General features: G+C 31.5%; 2 protein-coding genes across 2 annotated transcripts; one reads left to right on the top strand and one right to left on the bottom strand.

Moving 5' to 3' along the window:
* Nucleotides 1–7400: 7400 nt before the first annotated feature.
* LOC120149609 (GATA transcription factor 12-like) lies at nucleotides 7401–8623 on the top strand. The gene is made up of 2 exons (XM_039162337.1): nucleotides 7401–7693; nucleotides 7819–8623. Exons 1-2 carry the CDS (start codon nucleotides 7433–7435, stop codon nucleotides 8569–8571), a joined length of 1014 nt encoding a protein of 337 aa, XP_039018268.1. The 5' UTR covers nucleotides 7401–7432; the 3' UTR covers nucleotides 8572–8623.
* Nucleotides 8624–12174: 3551 nt separating this feature from the next.
* LOC120149785 lies at nucleotides 12175–14810 on the bottom strand. Its single transcript, XM_039162489.1, has 4 exons — nucleotides 14485–14810; nucleotides 14113–14226; nucleotides 13964–14034; nucleotides 12175–12539 (listed from the first exon to the last, which is right to left on the bottom strand). Exons 1-4 carry the CDS (start codon nucleotides 14644–14646, stop codon nucleotides 12311–12313), a joined length of 576 nt encoding a protein of 191 aa, XP_039018420.1. The 5' UTR covers nucleotides 14647–14810; the 3' UTR covers nucleotides 12175–12310.
* Between the last annotated feature and the right edge of the window lie 446 nt (nucleotides 14811–15256).

Raw genomic sequence — 15256 nt, 5'->3', positions numbered from 1 at the left:
TGTCGAAATTTGTAGAGAAATTGGAGCAACAATGTCAATATATGTCGGGTGAGAGGGATGAAATGGAAGCCTTTCTATAATCCCAACGTGGCCGAGAATACGCCGCTCCACCCCTACATCTGCAACCTCCTTTTAACTTAATCACCAAGTACTTGCTTGGTTGGAATTACGGTAACATGCATACCTTCCCTCTTTGCCTTTGAGAGAAAAGATAAATGAATGCCCAATGGGTAGGGATGGGCATTTAAACCCGACCCGATCGAGTCGGAATTTTTTTTTTAAAAATCATGTTCGGGTCGGGTCGGGTTCGGGTTTAGAGTGAAAAAAATCCGACCCGACGCGAAAAATATATAATTTTACTCTTTATATTTAGGGATAATTATAATAATATCACTCTATATATATAATTTTTTTCAATTAAGCACTGCTTTTATTGAATAAAAATAATTTTTTTATTATTTTGGGTCGGGTCGGGTGAAAACTTATTTTGGTCGGGTCGGGTGAACCAAAAACCCGACCCATGCCCATCCCTACCAATGGGCTTGTGATTCAAGCTTGTCGTTTTCACATTATCCAATCACGACGTAGGATTTTATAATAAGGTGATAAACTTTTTAAATTTTAATGAGATAAACTTAAATAATATATATTTATATATTTAGAATCGTTAGATAAATAAAAATAGACGATTGAGATTAATTCATTATTATTTTTCTAATGAATACGTTGTCATTTTTTTTAGTTTCAACCATATATTTTTATTTATTTAATAATCTTAAATCTATATAAAATTAAAAGAATTTTATATTATATAATATGATCTTATTCGAGGTAAAGAACTACTTCCTAAAACAAAAGGTGAAGAATGTTCCCCTCCCACGTGAGTTGTCCCATATTCAACCACTCACATTACCGTCCGGCTCGTGCTCTCACGTTATCATAATGAAATAGTAAATCCGAAGCATCACAAGAGAAGGGCATTGACCATTTGATATTTTGGATTGCACCATGTCCTATTTAGGAATTCTACACTCACATGGATGGCTGACACCACCAACCCTCACGTGAAACTTGTACCCTACACATGCAAAATCCATATTTTACAATTGGCTTAATAAAAATTATAAAGTGTTTAAATTATTTTTTTGTGTGTAATTTATTTTAGTTAAGATAAGTGTTTAACCTTTTCAACGATATTATTTTAGGTGTATATTTTTTCACGGTTGTTGAAAAATTTGTCAACCACTCAAAATATGAAATGTGTTACATTTATAAGTTTTTAAATATTCTATTTAAATAAAAACTTAGAATTATTTTTTTAAAAAACCAAAAGTTCTCTAAAATTAAAAATATATATTAAAATCTCTAATGTAATCTTCGTCTATTGATCCTCCACACATCACTGATCACCAAATAACCGAAAATCATCCTTGTTGTCGTCTCAAATCCCTAATTTTCTAATTTTTAATACCCAAATCCTTAAATATCTAACCTAAATCACAAACAATTGCTTGATGTTGGATGTCACCATATCTTACTGGAGGCATCCATAGAAATCGACGATGACGATACCAACTCTTCCCTCATTGTTCGACGGCAGTGGTGACTGTTGATGAGTTTGGAATTAAAGATTTTATAAATTTGATTTTTTTTATTTTGGCTATTTAAAAAAACTAATTGTTTTATGTTTTTAATGCGATCCTTAAAAAAATTATAAATGTGACATGTATTACATTTTGAGTTGTTGACATATATTTTTAATGGTTGCATTAGTTCAGACATTTAAAATGATAATGTTAAATATATTAGACACTTATTTTGAAAAAAAATTAGCACCTAAAATAAAAAAATAACATTTATTTTTTTAGTTAAGCCTTTACAATTTCAAAAAATAATTACTGATTTTAAGAATAGAAGAACAAATAAAGTGAGAGAAAAGAAAGTCTGGTAAAAGAAGACCTCCACACCAAGCAACACCGTCCCTTCCGCACCTTCTCTTTTTCAGCCTTTTTTTAAATTCATGCCCAAAAAATTATATACAAATTATATTCAGGCTAAATTATATACATTTTATGAAATTCGTCACTCCGTGTCAAATTTTACGTGTATTATAATAAAGTATCTAAATCTTAAAATAATTCTGAAACATCTTTATTTTTTAAAAAAAAAATCCCGTCCACAATATTCCCAAAATTTAAACCCATTTTAGTATTAAAATTCAATTTGATATTTAAATTAATTTAGCCAATTTGTACAATAACTCTTTTTGGATTCAATTGCGTATTTAAATATAATTTTTAATTCAAGTTGATACTTAAATCTTATTAATTAATCCAAATTAATACTTATAATAAATAATTTATTTGAACTAATTTAAACCTCAAAACTAAGTTCATATACCGCATTAAATTTTGAAACTAAATTCATTAGATAAAAGATTTAAACATCAAATTATTCCTTAACACAGAGTTGAAATACAAAAATATTTATATTAAAATTTAGAATAAATTATACTGATACGCACTGAACTTTTAGGGCATTTTTTATTTTAATAACCAAACTTTTAAAATCTATATTATAATAATTAACATTTTAATTCACTTTCATTGTGGCCACTATAGTTAATTGTAGTTAATAAATATTAACTTGGCATGTTAAAGTCTTATCCTAAAAGACTATAATTTTAAAAATTATCTATTGTTGCGAAAATACATATTACTAATGATCGAAATGATCGTTGGTCAATCTCAATAATAATAATAATTTATTTAATCAAAAAATTAACATATTTTAATTTCAAGTTAATCTTGTACCACGTGAGTTGTTTCATATTAAACCACTCACGTTACCGTCCGGCACGTGCTCTCACGTTATCAAATGAAAAGTTCCTTCGGTTGTTCGAAGCATCCATTGACCATCATCCGTATGGTTCTATTGATATTTTGGATTGTATTAAAATGCATTGATAATATTAATATTCATATGCTATGACAATGTTGTATTTAATATTTAGTAATTTTACACTCACATGGGTGGCTGACACCACCAAGGCACCAACCCCCGCCGTGTCACGTGAAGCCTGTACCCTACACTTGCAAAACCCATGTTTTACAAATTTCAAAATAAGGCTAAACTAAATATCTAGTCACCTCATTATCACTTTGGTTCCATTTTTGTACCCAACTATTTTTTTAAATAATCAATAACGTTACGTTTTGGTTTCATTTTGGTCACTTACCATTAAAAATTGATGGTGATGTTCATGTGTCACCAATGATAATGTCATGTTATCATTGAAAGAATAAAAAAGTCATGTTAGTAAATTTGTTAATTTTTTAATGACGGGTGACTAAAATAAAATCAAAATGTAATGTTAGTGTTGATTTTGAAGAATAAAATAGTTAAATGATTAAAACATAAGTAAAGTGATAGTTGAATGACTAAATATATAGTTTACGAAAAAAATAATTACTGAATTTCAGAATTTAAAAAAAAGACAAATAAAGTGAGTGAGGAGAAAAGATAAAATCCAGTAAAAAGGAGACCTCCACGCCAAGCAACACCCTCCGTTCCGCACCTTCTCTTTTTCAGCTTTTCTTTTTAATTTATGCCATATATATATATATATATATATATACAGGGATAGGATCCATAATTCATTTATATAATATTTTTTTTAATTTTTATATAGATTTAAAATTATTAGATGAGTGAAAATAAGTTACTGAAATTAATTTATTATTTTTTTAGTAAATATATTCTCATTTTCTACTATTAATCTCAAACGTCTATTTTCACTCATCAAATAATCTTAAATCTATGTAAAATTGAAGATTTTTACATTGTATCATGCATATATATATCATGGGTTAAGTAGAAGAATTGCATTTAATATAAATAAACATTTTGTTATTGAAATTGATTTTAAATTTAATTTTGTATTTAAATTAGTTTAGTCAATTTGAAATACAGACTTGGTTTTAAGGTTCAGCATAACAACTATTTTTTTTTGGTTAAGTAGAGTCTTTAATATTAAAATTTTAATTCAAATTAGTACCTATAATAAATGGTTTATTTAAACTAAATTAAATTTAAACCATAAAGCTAAGATTTTGTACCATCAAATTAAAGCTTGAAACTAATTTGAAATATAAAAAATTATTTGTATTAAAATTTAGAGTAAATTATGATGGTAGTCACTAAACTTTTAGGGTTCTCTCACTTTAGTAACTGAGCTTTAAAAACTTACATTATAGTCACTAGCTTTTTTAATTCACTTTAATTATGATCACCTTCATGAGCTCTCGTTAATAAATGGTAATGTGACCTGTTATAGTATATTTTTTTATTAAAAAAAATCTAATTTTCTAAATTGGCAGTTTCCATAAAAGCCCAATTTTTTCTTATGAGCAGAGTGGTCGCTGGTTAATCCCAATAGTAGATCAGAAATGTCTAATTTTTAAGTTTCTATTATCTTTTCGCAGCATTTCATGACCAGTCCTGTCACCATTCAATGATTTTTTCAGTCCAAAAGTTCACCAAACTTATCAACATCTTATTTTTTTCTGTCTTTAATTCGATTGAAACTCGTTAGATAACCTTCTAACCTCCTTGAATCCTAATCAAAACTAAAAAAGTAATATTTCCTGATCTACCACTATCAATCATCATATCGACTTGAAACCAAATTATGTTAATTTTCTAGGCAAACAGGTCTTTTCAATTATTGGAATTAATATATGACCCTCCATTAATCACAAATTTGGCCTTTTGTGGCAGCTAAAAATTTGGAACCTTTTTCCCCTCTTTGAGGTATTACATTTCCTAGGTAATTACCGAAATTCGAACCCACATAAGATAAGATAACATCAACATCCTCATCCACTCGACCAATTAATGAATTTCTTTGAAAACAATACTTTAACACATCACATCCATATTTTCTAAAGGATGACAATGATTGTGATCATGATGAAAATAAATTAAAAGTTTATTGAATTTTAAAAAAATTAATGAATAAAGTATAACATCCTAAATGTTTAGTGACTATTATTGTAGTTTACCCTACAATTTATATTTAATATATTTATAGGGTTTACTGAAAAAATTAAGTGTTGAACTATATGTGTCTAAATTATTTTTTCATTCAAGATAGGCGTTTAACATTTTTAATATTATCATTTTAGGTGTCTACTCTGTCATGATCGTTAAAAAAATCCTTATTTGACATGTATCATGTTTATAAAAAAATTAAAAAACCTCAAGTTATAATTATTATTGAAAACACCTTAAATTTCTCTAAAATCATAAAAAAATCCTAATTTCAAACCTCATTACCGTCACCGACCATCACCATTGTTGTCTCACCAATTTCCTAAAATTTCTAAAATTCAGTACTTAAAAGCCCTAAAGTGAATAAAGAATACAGGTCGGAGACTTATTTTTGAATTAAATCCTTTTTATAGCATATAGATTTATATGCAACTGTCAATAAATCTTATGCGCACTTCAAGGTGGACTCACGTACGGATTGGTGTAATTCGGTAGGCCCCACTTTTACCCTCATCCCTCCCCTTCTCTACATGCCACGTGGTCACTTCCCAAGCATCTAAGCTGGCGCATTGTAAGTGAGTCGAGTTTATCAACTAAACTTTTAGGTTAAAAACAAGTAAAATGTTTGAATTTGAACGAATTCTATCATTTTTTAACTCTTGAATTTAGGTCGTTTATTTTCATTTGATTATTCGAGTAAGAAATTAGATTAAATGCAACATTTAATATCAAATATAAATATAATGGTTTATATTTATATTTAAATTCAAATTTTAAAAATTAAATTAAACTTACAAATTATTCAATTACGGATATGATGCTTAAATTTGATTTGTCTGCTAATTGAAATTATTCTAAATGTGTAAACAACTATTGATATACTCATGGATGAACACATGATTTTATGTTAAGAGAGTGAATTTATAAAATTTTAGGATATGATAAACTTATAAAATTTTAAAAGATAAAAATATATTATCAAAAAAACGTTATATATATATATATATAAATTCGAAAATTTTATGGCACGAACACCCCCAATCTATTGGGTCAATCCCTGGGTATGCCTTTTATTAGTTTTGCACCATTTGTTTACCGTTGATTTTTTTAATAAATGATATTATTAAATCCAAAATAAACATGAAATGGTTTACAATTACCAAATCGGTAGCCTTTTGTTGATTATCTAAATTATACTCACAAAGATTGATTAATAAAGATATTATTTTTTATTAATATAAGGTTAACAAATATGACGAGAAAATTATATGAAAAGAGGTATACGTACAAAGGATTTCTCATTAAATTATATTTCTATACCGGTTGGCGGAAAATTATATACGAGACGAGATAGATCGTGAGTTATTTGAGTTCAATTTGATCAACCTCAATCAACATTTAAATTGAATGGGCTCGAATCGAGCTTGAACTCGACTTGAGTTCTTAACGAGCCGAAGTGAACTACTTGATACTTGATTCAAAAAGTTCACGAATAACTAAAAAATATAATATAATAAAATTTTAAAACTTCAAATTAAATTATTAGCAATATTAACATTTCTATGTTATTTTTAAAATGCAATATAAGGTTTTTGTGTACTTAAGGTTAATAATTTAGCTTAACTTTGAGCTTTAATTAACTAAGATTGAGAATGTTTCGAATTCAAAAAATTTCGAACTTGAGTCACATTTCAATTTTTAACTTCAAATTCGAGCCGAGTTTCATTTTTAAGTTTAGGAACTTTCAAATCGAATTGAGTTTATATTTAAAATTTTTGAATCAAAGTTGAATAATACTCGAACTCGTTCGCAATCATAGTGGAAGGTGGAAAAAGGCGGGGAGAAAGATAAAATCCTGGCCGTCAAATTCATCAAGTCGAGCTGTACTTATCGTGCTGATAAGTGGGTACATACAGTTTGGTTTAGAAAAATAGCGAATATCTTTTTTAAAAAAATAAAACATGTAATTTAATATAAAAGCGCATATCCCGAGGTTAAAAATTATTATTATTTTGAATAGCGAGGTTAAAGAATTAAAACAGGAGTCGGACGCTAAATCCACAAGCCTCAGCGACAAACTGCTACTGCTTGAATTTGAACACACTCACTATAAGTAATATTATTATTTTTATCTTATCCCCTAATCATTGATCATTTACTTTTTTAACTAATTCATCTGCAGTAAATAATTGTTAATTATTAAACGCTTTGTCAGTAACTCCATTTTTAAGCAATGATTGTGTGTGCAATCCTAAAATTAACAGCATAGTCAAAATCATCCTTTTTAGGTGTCGGCCTGTCCAGTTGAAACGCAAATAAAACCTCTTCCTCTTTCTCAAAACCACAATTCTCTTCCCCCATAACCAAATTCATCAGAATTATGGAAGCGCCTGAGTTCTTTCAACCACCGCCCCCCGCTGACCATTTCATCGTCGAGGACCTCCTCGATTTTTCCAACGAGGATCCTGACGTCTCTCATTTCAACTCCTCCGTCGCCGGCGATTCCATCGGCTCCTCATCCGTTACCGCTGTTGACAGCTGCAATTCGTCCTCACTTTCTGGTTCGGCACCGAATTTCGCGGGTGATGTTGGTTGCCGTAGTTTCATCGATGGTCAGTTCGCTGATGACCTCTGTGTGCCGGTAATTAAAATTTTCGTTGTTGCTTCATAATTTCCTCGCCAAACCAAACAAATGATATGGATTCTTTATCGAAATTCTTCAAATTCTAAACTGGTGATAATGGTTGTTTTATCTTTGTTGAACAGTACGACGATTTAGCTGAGTTGGAATGGCTGTCGAATTTCGCTGAGGAATCGTTTTCGAGTGAGGACTTGCAAAAGCTCCAGTTGATATCCGGGATGAAAACCCGACCCACCGTATCATCGGATACACGTGGTTTCCAACACGAACTTCGCAACCAAATTGACAATGTCATCGATAGCGGTGATAACAGTCTGGTTTTCCGTCAGGACATGACGGTGCCCGCCAAGGCAAGAAGCAAACGCTCCCGTGCAGTGCCATGCAATTGGGCGTCCCACCTCCTTGTCCTCAGCCCGACAATTTCGTCTTCCGAACCAGATATCGTCGTCCTGGTGCAACCACCTCCCCAGAACCATCCCGGTAAAAAGCCCGTAAAAACGACGTCGTCGAAGAAGAAGGACGGAGGCGAAGCGAGTTCGGACGGGCGGAAGTGCCTGCACTGTGCTACGGATAAGACGCCGCAGTGGCGGACTGGACCCATGGGCCCGAAAACACTATGCAACGCTTGTGGTGTGAGGTATAAATCAGGGCGACTTGTGCCCGAGTACCGACCCGCTGCCAGCCCAACATTTGTGCTCACCAAGCATTCAAATTCTCACCGTAAGGTCCTTGAGCTTAGGCGACAGAAAGAGATGGTAAGAGCCCAACATCAATTCATGCATCACCACCATCATCAAAACATGATTTTTGATGTATCCAACGGTGATGATTACTTGATCCACCAACCCATGGGTCATGATTTCAGGCAGCTGATCTAGTGAATGGTAGATGAGAGCTCCTAACTTTTCCCCAGACTTAATTTAGCTACTGAATTCAACTTCATATTTTTTTCCTAACTAATTTTCTTTCCTTTTTGGTTACACCATTGAATGTTCCTTAGTTGTTGTTATTTCCCCTTGGAGAACCAATTTTCTTGATTCAGGTAAATTACTAAAATTTTTGTTTTCATTAAACTTTGCTTTTATATTTGAACAACTTCCATTAATTTTATTTGAAATGTTGAAATATTTGTATCGGAAATTATTAATGTTTCCCCAAATTCTAAGTTGAGTTCGACGAGTAAATCTTTTTTTTTTTAAATTTAAATTCCAATTGATATTTTAACTCATCAGTATAGGCGTAGTTATTTTGATGCATGAATTTCCACAATGTCACATGGAGGCTTTCTTAATTGCCTTAAGAGCATAAGAAAGAAGCATAGTAGTAAGGTCCAACGGCCCCCGCTTACCTGGACATTTGTAGCTAAGCTAATGATTAAAAGGTTAAAACATTAGAAATAAATAAATCCCAAATGCCAAACTTGATGTTTTTAAGGTAATCAATGCACGAAACTTTAGAAGCAAAATGGAGCTTTGTGTGACCATTTGATGCAGCTTTCACTTTCAATATTACAGAGAATGTTATAGCAGTAAGTTGATTTTTGTGGCTTGTACTTGAATCCTGTCTTGTTGGCTATGTTTTTGCACAAAATTTCCACCCTTTGACACTGGAATAAAAAATCGTACGAATCAAACGATTTCAATAATTAAAAGAGATTATTATTATTATCCTTTAAAATCTTAGGTTCGAACACGACCTTATCTCACATATTATAATATACATCTAATTATTCATTTCAATAGGTGAATCTATTGAGTCTTGCCTTCGCAGCTCCATTAATACCAATTGACAATAAGGATAGAGAAGGGCTTTCAGTTGTATATTCTCATAGCGGTCCACTATCGGAATAGAGGCCGTTATATAGTGATTTTGGTGTCGTTCGAAACCGTTATTTCATGACTACAATAACACCCGTTATGCCTCCAATCGCGATAACTGCAATTTAAATTCATGATGCAAAAAGTAATTAAGTAAACGTAGCTAGACTCTGCATGATCAATCATATTAATGTAGATGAACATAAGAGAATCTTCAAATTAGACTAACAAAAAAAAGAAATATCAATCATTTCCACATGCAAAATTTCATTTCTAATCTGATCACATACACATTTCTCACCATTTCGCCATTCATAAGATCCCTTTCTATATTTAAGTTTCTCTGGGTTTTCTTTAAGAAAGCTAAAGCTCGTACATTAAGAAGTATAGCAATTACACACACATATAAACCTAACCAACAAACAACATACATTGATAGCTTTAGATTGATAAGTGATTGGAGATGAATATTATGGTGCCATGAGATGAGACGACATAAACAAACAGCGTTTCTTAGTTAATTAATTATACAGTTCCAAAAAGAAAGTCGAACATTTTGGGGATGATCAAACTCCTGTATTTACACTGCAAAGCATACCCTGAGTCAGCGACCTCGAACTCATTGAATCGGTTCTGAAGACACCGCTGAGTGGAGAGGCAGCAGAGATTGAAGACAATCCAATTCAGAAACAGACCTGAAAAGTTTAAAAGCACAGAAATTTTGGTGAGTTTGAAGTGAATTCATTTTAAGTTGAATATTCGACTTGTTAATTTTCACAGGTCTACGAGTCATGATCCGGGTCATAAAATTTGACTTAATAGGTATCCGACAATTTGATTCCTTATTTATTTATTTATTTTTTAAAATTAAATTTTGCATTCTCTATTCCTAAATTATTTCACCATAACATTTAAAATTATTTTTCAAATCATTTCTTTTATCTTAACATTTAGTTGTAGTTCTTTAATTATATTTCTTTTAGATTTTATTTAATTTTAAAATTTTAAATTCTATTTGGATTATGTATTACGAAAATTTGGAAATAGTGTATATATATGAATTTAATATTCATTATCCGAAGACGCGGACATCTAATTTTTACAACTACTCGAATAACAAATACTCAATATTCATATCAACAGGGTTGGTTCAAGTGGATCAGGATACAAACCACATTTTTTACTATCCGAAAAACTAAGTACATGAATATTTGAATATCCGAAAAATAAGGTGATTGTCCGATCTAGTCAAGTTGAGTAAAAATTTTGTGTTATTTGAGTTGACGAGTCTTATTTTATAACTCAAACTTTATTTGATTTTTTTTAGTCGAATCAAATATATAAAATTCGAGTCGAGTTGTTTGAGTTAAAATTTAATTAAAAATATTTATAATATTATGATACTATTTTATTTTAATTTAAACAATTTTCTATAACCATATACAATACATATATATTTCTTCATATGTGATATACATATATCATATGATGTTGAGGGACTCGACTCGAACTTACAAATTAATTCACTAAAAGGTTTCGAGTTATTCAAATTCTATTTTATAATTTAACTAGTTTTTTTTTAATTTAATCAATTTATAAAATTAGGAATAGAGTAAAAAAATTAATTTTTTAAATCGAGCAGAGTTTTACTTTGCCCTGTCAAAAAAATGCAAGTACCCACTAATGAACACCGATCTTTTACGATAGCAAACGAGTCGGTGAGTGATAAATGCATTGGCGGAGGCAGTCGGACGTTGAGAATGTGAGACTTCAAAATAACGGACAATCCTTCCAAGAAATTGATACAACCGTTTCTCAAATCCACTTTGTAAGTCTTTTATACTTTACTATTTTCTGATATCAGAATATAATTTTTTTTAACTCCACCCATAAATGTACATATTGTTCTTTGATCTATAAATCCAAAAGACAGATAGATAAAAAAAAACTAAGGTAAAATGATGTGGAACAATTGTGAGCTTAGGTTTGTTTACAAGTACACATCTAGTCCACTACTTTTCTATTCAAGTCTTATGTTGTAAGGACTCTTCATATTTATGGTGTCCAACACATTAGCACACATGAGTATAGTCTGTATAGATATACGAACCCTTCAAATATGTGAAAATTTTGAAAAAGAATTGAACATACTCATGTAGGGCACGTATCCGAACCTAACACTTATTTTCCAAGTCTAGATAACATAGGAAGATACGGACTCATCTTTATTGGATTGCAAGGTAGGATCTGTTCATATTATTTCTTAGTTATTGATGACGCACATATACCATGTAAACGCAGTCACTCGAAGCTAAGATCTCTAGTGAAAATAATACTCCCTCTAATTACTTGGTTCACTAGAAAATATTGACCAGGATATTTTACACAAACATGCATGCAAGGGGCAGAGCCACCATAAAACTTGTTTTCTTACTATTGCTGACTATGGCTAAATGGCTACCCCTAAAGTTCAGGCTCATAGATATGACCTAAACTCAGTATTGTCTGGTTTAGAAGCTGAGTTCTGCAATCAAAATGTGTTCTAAATTGAAAAAAAAATCTCTAAAAAGTACTTATTACAGTAAACTACAAGCATTTTCTATTGTGGGAAGACACATGGAGTCCGATCTTTTAATCATGAAAAATTAAAGCAGAGAACAAACATTTCAGGAACTTGTCTTTTTCTTATTATTTCCATTAAGTTGGAAAAACATAAAGAATGTCTTGATCTATCATTGTGAATGGGATTTAAATCAAGTTATTCCTAGAAATACAACAGTTCAGACAAACACTAGGTTTCTTACCCTTTCCTTCTCTTGGGGCTTAAAACAAAGTCGTCTTTGTCTTCATCAATATCGTTGTTACTTCGTTTCTTAGATTTTACATCTCCATTTTTTGAACTCTCAGGTTTGCTACTTGGTTTCAAAGGTTTAATTGGAATGCCGGAACGAAGTTGTTTCTGCCTTCTCTGCTTCTTTTCGTATGCTTTTCTGGCTTTTTCAGGGGACAACAAGCCATATTCCATCATCCTGCAAATTCAACCATGTTATAACCATGCTCTATTCACAGTTACAAAAAATAAATATATCCTCCAGCATGCCGCCCGTTTTCCGAATACTCCTGAATGATTCAACCAACATTTTGTTTTACCATAAAGCTTCGAGCAAGAACCTCTCTGGTTGTCGAAGTAATGCAATTTTTTCTTCTTCGAGGATTCATGTTATGTCACCACAGGCCATTATTTTCAAAAAAGATTGAATCTTTTTCTGACATGTTAGCTTTAGCACTGATTCTACCTAAAACCTCATCAATCTCTCTACACTATTAGGACTAATATAATGAAGATGATGAACAGATATCAGAAAAAAGAAGCCTATGGAAGCAAAATGGATAAGGCAAGCAAAGTGCAATAGCATAATTCATTGCACATATAGAAGAGAACGGCTTCAGACTCGGTCATTTTAGCATCGATTCTTCTTTCTCAAAAGTGAAGAGAAGAATGCAGCTGTAAAGCTTAAGACTAGCCGTTCTATTCCTGAGTAATGCAGATAACCTCTGTGTATATGTAGGAAAATAATAATAGTAATGAAGTTCGGAGTCGACCTTTCAGTGCTAGGCTAGCACAACCACTACCTCAACATCTACCTGATTCTTCAGCCCTATCAGAAAAATGCCAACCATTTTTGCTTGCCATCTAAATGAACAGCAAAGTCCATACTCCATATACATGTTTTTCTGATTAACCCACAAAGTTTCCGTTTTACATCTAAGCCCTAAGGTACTCTTGAAGTTTCTATTTCAGGCCTCTAATACGATCGAACAAACATTAGTTAAGAACATCTGTATTAGTAGTTCTTCATGTTATTTTGAGATCCCTATTGCAGGGTCGGAAAAAACTGAAACATGTGCTCTCTTTTGTTTGACAGAACTATGCACCTGAAGAGATGTGCAAGTTCACTTTATGCAGATTAACTTACAGTTTCCATTCAGGGAGGAAAGCTTATTTAGTAGGCGAACACTCTGGGGAGACTAAACCCTTAGAATAAGAACGGTGAATGCCCTGCACGATACTTACTGATGCTATCAGGCCATGGAGAAAAGAACTAGCATCTGATAAGAGATGGGGAAATGCCGGTATAAGCGATGGTGGCAGAATACGGGACAGAAAAAGTTTGGCTTGAATAGACTTTCTTCTACTACTGGTAGATTACTAGGCGGTATCTTCCTAAACAAACAACTACGAAGCATCAGATAAAAGTGATTACAAGGTAACATTTGTTCATAATCTTTCTTAGTCATTGACAACGCACACACTATAGACTCAACTACTCGAACCCAAATCCTCCAACGAGAGCAACACTCTCTCTTACAACTGAAACCACTCAATGGGTTCGAGATTTGTATAAAGTTATATATGCAAGAGGTAAGTATTGTTATAAGAAGGAAGCCTCACCAAAATTCTGCCATTTCACTTGTTGGTATTTGTTTTGACAAAGACTCATAAAATATTCGTAATGGTTCTCTCTGTCCAAAAAAAAAAGACATTAAACTCAATTATTAGAAACCGGGGAAATGCAGAGATAGAGATTATATGAAGAAAACCTCTTCAGGAGGATCATGTTTCTGGCCTGGCAAAGTGTAAACCTTCTTCTCCCTAACTTTAGGTTTTGTAATCGCAGTGGTTTTTGATGAACTCGAACTTGTTTTCGATTTTACCTTCAAAATCAATGAAGAAACAAACCAATTTCATACATTTTAGGGAGAAAATACACAAAACTGCTAAATCTACTCCCTTAAATTGGTTGACCAATCAATCCATCATTAGATTTACTACAGGTAAGCAAATCAAACTTAGAAACTAACGATTCACTGTAACAAAAAAGGAAACCCAGATCATCAAATTGAGTAACAATCGATAAAAACCAACAAATCTAAAAAAAAAAAGAATTTAACAAGGAAATTTAAGATGGGTACCTCTGTTTTTGTTACGATGGATTTTTGCTTAGCATCAACAAGCCGTTTGCTGGAGCTTTCAATCTTCTTCTTGTTGATGGAAGCATCAAATTTTGGCTTTGAAGAACCATCTTGGCCACTGTTCTTCACCCTAACTAAATTGGGTTTGGTCTCGGTGGCCATTATTAGATTTAATTTTTCTTTTCAGATTTGAATTATCTGTAGATGTGCTATCCTGATCTGATCAAATCTCTTCTCTGATTCATGTGTTAAATTAGTAAATGATGAAATGCAGAAAATAGTTAGGCTGATATGAAGAAGAGAAAAGTTGAAACTTTTGATGGTTATTGTGGTTTAACGACTTTTTAACCATGCGTTTTCTTTTCCCTACTGGCTGAAGTTGATCATGTGAAATTCTTTTGGTGCCCTTGTGTTTTATTTTTGCACCAAATGCATTGGAGGCTAAGGGATAAGACGGTCAGTTATGAATAGGATAAATTAATACCTTAATTATTACTATTGTTTTGTTTTAGTGAATATAGTAATTTATACGTTTAGTAATTTAATTATCATTATTGTTCCATTTTAGTCGCTATACTATTTTTTTTTAAATTATGTTTAATATCATATTTTATTTTTATTTTAATCATCATCCGTTAAAAATTTATATAAATTTTTTTAGTGATGACGTGATATTATCTTATAGTGACACATTAATATTTTTAAAATTGAGTAATCGAAATAAAACTAAAATATAATATTAAATATAATTTTAAAATAAAAATGATTAGTT

Source organism: Hibiscus syriacus, unplaced genomic scaffold, assembly GCF_006381635.1.
Source record: "Hibiscus syriacus cultivar Baekdansim isolate YM2019G1 unplaced genomic scaffold, ASM638163v2 tig00111008_pilon, whole genome shotgun sequence".
Lineage (NCBI taxonomy): Eukaryota > Viridiplantae > Streptophyta > Magnoliopsida > Malvales > Malvaceae > Hibiscus > Hibiscus syriacus.
Note: the sequence above shows the minus strand (reverse complement) of the source record. Positions and strands in the feature narration are given on the sequence as shown.